This window comes from Plectropomus leopardus, unplaced genomic scaffold (genome assembly GCF_008729295.1).
Source record: "Plectropomus leopardus isolate mb unplaced genomic scaffold, YSFRI_Pleo_2.0 unplaced_scaffold3181, whole genome shotgun sequence".
NCBI lineage: Eukaryota > Metazoa > Chordata > Actinopteri > Perciformes > Serranidae > Plectropomus > Plectropomus leopardus.
The window spans coordinates 1,183-6,416 of NW_024634716.1; the positions used below are offsets into that span (position 1 = coordinate 1,183).

General features: G+C 36.7%; 1 protein-coding gene across 1 annotated transcript; it reads left to right on the top strand.

Moving 5' to 3' along the window:
• Nucleotides 1-703: 703 nt before the first annotated feature.
• On the top strand, nt 704-4,678 carry LOC121938753 (AP-4 complex subunit mu-1-like; the record flags this gene model as incomplete). The annotated part of the gene is made up of 5 exons (XM_042481923.1): nt 704-1,065; nt 2,265-2,388; nt 2,688-2,746; nt 3,808-3,893; nt 4,572-4,678. Coding segments are annotated over exons 2-5 (320 nt in total), but the record flags the coding sequence as incomplete, so codon positions are not given.
• Nucleotides 4,679-5,234: the final 556 nt, after the last annotated feature.

Sequence of the window (5,234 nt, forward strand, 5' to 3'; positions counted from 1 at the left end):
CGATGGATGGATAGATAGATGGATGGATGATGGATGGATGATGGATGGATGATGGATGGATGGATAGATAGATGGATGGATGATGGATGGATGATGGATGGATGGATGATGGATGGATAGATAGATGGATGGATGGGATGGATGGATGGATGGATGGATGGATGGATGGATAGATAGATGGATGGATGATGGATGGATTGGATGATGGATGGATGATGATGGATGGACTCATGATGGATGGATGGATAGATGGATGGATGGATGGATGGATGGATGGATGATGTGATGGATGGATGTAGATAGATGGATGGATGGATGGATGGATGGATTGGATGGATGGATGATGGATAGATAGATGGATGGATGGATGATGGATGGATGGATGGATGGATGGATAGATAGATGGATGGATGATGGATGGATGGATGATGGATGGATAGATAGATGGATGGATGATGGATGGGTGATGGATGGATGATGGATGGATGGATAGATAGATGGATGGATGATGGATGGATGATGGATGGATGGATGATGGATGGATAGATAGATGGATGGATGGATGATGGATGGATGGATGATGGATGGATAGATAGATGGATGGATGATGGATGGATGATGATGGGTGATGGGTGGCTGTAGTACCTCCTCCCGTCCTGCGGGGGTCGCTGTGTAATCCGCCTCCATCCTCTGACCCGGTTTATAAACAGCGGTCTGTCAGCTGGGAGCCTCGCGGTTAAAAACACATTTAAAAAACTCAACATTTAAATGATATTTTCGTGAAACTTTTACTGCCGAATTTGACTTTTGTATCTGTAGAAATGTGCCGTCGCTGATCTGTTTATTTCCGTCTTTTCTTACGTGAATTGTGATGAGTTTTAGCGGCGTTGACGGAAACTTGAACGTCGTTTCCTCGCAGTTAGCCATGCTAACGTCACAGTTAGCAGTAACGTTAATGATATTACTTTAATTAATATTCATGGCTTAATGACAACTTCGCGGTTTGTCGCATTTATCATAAGCCTTATTTAAAGTGACATCTGTCTCACCGGGAGTCTACTGCGGGTAAGTAAATCACTGTTTTCTCATACTCATGGCCGTAACATGACCTGCCTTATAATTTCACTCAATTTAACGAACTTTTACTCGTTTTAAAACCTCAAGCGCGTATTAAATCATTTAAAATACTATTTTACGATTATCTACAACTCGTGGTAGATTCGGCCCAAGATGAATCAGGTTTTACTCTAAATAAATGTCTTGATTTTGGTTTTAACTTCTCCCATGCTCACTCGTTAGCGTGAACTCCTTTAATTTCAGTCACTTTAGCGCACGTTTACTCGTTTTAAAACCTCATGTGCGGATAAAAAACATGTTTTATATTATTTTACGACTCGTCTAGAAGTTGTGAAAAATTCGGCATCAGAAAAAACAGACTTTACTCTTGATAATTTGTATTTGTTTGTTTTAATTTCTCCCATGCTCAATCGCTGTACCGTGAACTCGCCTTTAATTTCAGTCAATTTAACGCACTTTCTGTCGTTTAAAACCTCACGTGCGTATTAAAACAGGTCAGTATTTTTTGTGACTCACGTGGATCTTATGATAAATTCGGCATGACGTGAATCTGGCTTTGATAATCTTTAATAATGTATTTTAATGAAATGTCAACATACAGCGATGCTCACAGCTGTGATTGAATCAGTCATTAATACTTTATTGAACCTCTGATTCCTGCAAGTGTGTAAAATACAATCAGCTGTGATCTGAACACATTTAAAACAACACAAATAAGTGTGCAAAGCTGCAATGACAACAATATATACATAAAAAAGAACAGGAATATATGTATATATATATGTTTTTTTCCCCTATATTTCCCCATAAATAACTAACACTCCCTAAATTATATTTAAAAAATCAGCTCTAATCTTGTTCTGAAGTCATTATTTTTTAAATAATATTGATTTAAAAAGCTGTTCTGGAGTGATGAAAAACCGATGAGGAGCATCGATGGTCCTTTCTCAAGGTCCTGGAAAAGTCCTGGAAAAGTCCGAATCAGAATCAGAATCGGAATCAGAAAAGATTTATTGCCAGGTATAGCTAACACAATACGAGGAATTTGTTCTGGTGGTTTGGTGCAACATGAATATAGAAAAAAGAAAACAGATAAAATAGAAGATACAAATATAAAATATAAAATATAACAATATAAAAGGTCAAGTCTAGTATTGATATTTACATTGAAATTCACATTTATACAGGTTTGAGTTCAACTTTATGGTGTGGATGTGCCGCATGACCAGCAGCAGAGCCGGTGATGAACGCGGTCCTGGAGTCTGTTATCAGAGGGAGCTCGTGTGTTCAGCTACCAGCCCAAAACTCAGTGTTAGACAAGAAGAAATCCTGTTATTGATGACTGAGCGGCAATTGATAGAGTATTGATAGATTATTGATTGATTATTGATAGATTATTGATAGAGTATTGATAGATTATTGATTGATTATTGATAGATTATTGATAGAGTATTGATAGATTATTGATTGATTATTGATTGATTATTGATAGAGTATTGATAGATTATTGATAGAGTATTGATAGATTATTGATAGATTATTGATTGATTATTGATAGATTATTGATAGAGTATTGATAGATTATTGATCGGTGTGTTGTCTCTCAGCAGGATGATCTCTCAGCTCTTCATTCTGTCCTCAAAGGGCGACCACCTCATCTACAAAGACTGTATCCTCACAGCGACATTTCAGACTGAAATTAAATATTGATCCCGAGTTAAACACGACGCAAAACAAATGTTTCATTATTATCAATACATTTTTTTATTGCTTCAAACTCTTCTGATTATTTTAGCTGCTTTCCAAAATATAAACCAGCCAGTAGATAATGTTGAATCATTAAAGATGAATAAAGAATAAAAAGCTTCTCCGGCTGCTACATTAACCCTTTAACAGCTGGATCGACATCTTGTGCTGCGTTCAGACACCTTTTCACGAGCCGTTTAACCCTTTGAGCTCTGAGCACAGCGGTTTATTTTCTCTTGATAATATGAGCAAAAAAAAGAAAAAGAAATGACCAATTTGTCATGAAATGTCTCACAAATTACAAGAAATGTTACCCAAAAATCCAAAAAAGCAGTGAGGATTATCAGAAAATAATCCAAAAAATTGGATTCAATGTCTAGAAAACTATGTTTATAAAAATGTTATTTTTAATTTAAAATCATGTCACGGAAAAAAGTAAAATATATACAATAAATACATTTATTTTTCACTCCTTTTTGTGTTTGTTTTTTTAACCTAATTTTTATGCTTATTTTAGGGAAATTTTCTTCTTTTTACTATATTTTTGCTTATTTTTAGGCCATGTTTTAGAAAAAGCCCAGTGTGCTCAGGTTTCACAGGGTTAAAGTGGTGAAACAGTAATATGAGATAGATTTCTCTGCACAGTGAGAACTTTTACTTTTTGGTACTTGAAGTATCTTTAATACGATTGTACTTTTATTTAAGTGCGGTGAGTGATGTAGCAAAGAAAATCGAAAAAGAAAAGTTTGGCTGCTTTTCAGGTTGACCTGAAAATTAATCGACAGCAAACATTAAAAACAAAATGAAATATCAGAAAGGAGCAGAAATATATACGTGCATTACAGCAGAAGCAGCAGTGAGGAGGTGCATGCTACTACACAAATGTAGTACTTTTACTTGTATTTCCTCACTGCAGTATTACTGCGTTTACTGCAGTAAAGGAAGTATTCAGCTCTGTGGTTCAGTTCTTAACGTCAGCTTCAGTCCGCGGAGAAGCAGGAAGTGATGTCATCAGTGTTTTCTACGAGAAGGTCACAGCGCTGACCGGAGACCAACCACCCGTCGTCATGGTAACACACACACACCTGTTATTAATTTGTTTTGATCATGTGATCATGTTCATGTGTTGAGAGCAAACTGTCCAGAGGACTGAATTAAAGGGACAGTTCACCCAAAAATTGAAGCTGAGTCATTGTTTGCTCGCCCTCGTGCTGATGGAGAGTCGTGCGATGTTTTTTAAGTCCACAAAATATAAAATACATAATAAAACAACAAAATATCTCCATTTCTTTAAGAAAAAAATTGCAATTTTTTTAAATTAAAATTTTTGCTGATCTTTTTTTTCCATAAAATTTTGTGGTGATTTTGAAATAAAACATAGGCCACCCTTCAAGCCTGTGCATGTTCTTGTCCTTGAACACATCTCGTGTTATTTCATCTGTATATATATTAACGTGATGTGTTCAAGGACTGTCAGAAATTTGAAAATCCAACCATAACAGTTTTTTCAGATTTTGGCTGATAAATGGGGTCATTTGGTGAGTTTTGAATTTGGAATTACCAAAAAAAAAATTAACATTTTTTTTCTTAAATAGTTACCAAAAAAGCCCAAAATTATTTTTAAAAAATTGCCAACATTTTTTTTCTTTAAATATCACCCAAAAATGTACTTGGAATGAGCAGTTTGGAGACATTTTGTGTATTTCTGATGTTGGTTTTGAGTAAGGTGTCGTGTTTTGTTCCTGCAGAGTCACAAAGATCTTCACTTCGTCCACGTCAGACAGGGAGGGCTGTACTGGGTCGCCACAACGACAGCTGACTCCTCCCCCTTCACCATCATCGAGTTCCTCAACAGGTGATTGGTTTTATTTATTGTTTGATTTTGTTGTTGAGATAAAGTCAGACTATAGCATTTCTAAAATAAAGCATGCGGTGAAAACGGTCAAAAAAATCATCGTTCCAGATGTTGATAAAACTTCAGCAGATTATGGTGAAGAATTTCAGCAGATTTAAAGGCAGCTGAGGTCACGCTGTCAGAAAGGTCCACCGCCTCCCGAAAGAGAGTCCAGTGATGATGCCGTCGTGTCATGTCCCCTCTGTCATGTGACCATGCATAAACATGTGATTTATTATTATTGATTAAACTTTCCAGCATTATATAAAAATGAAAAGCTCCATCTGAAACAAACTTCAGTAAATGTAAGCACATCGTGCTGATAATAGTCCAACCTCTCCTGACTGCAGGACTCTGACTTCAGCTTCTGTCAAACTTCTGTGCTGTTAATCATTTTACTCAGGAATTAAAAACTTTTGAGTCGGCCTACTTCTCCTATAGCTGCCAACAGCCTGCCGACATTCACAGTTAGAGAAAGGCTGAAAATAAGCTCATGTGCTTGTGGCCCCGGGCCCCC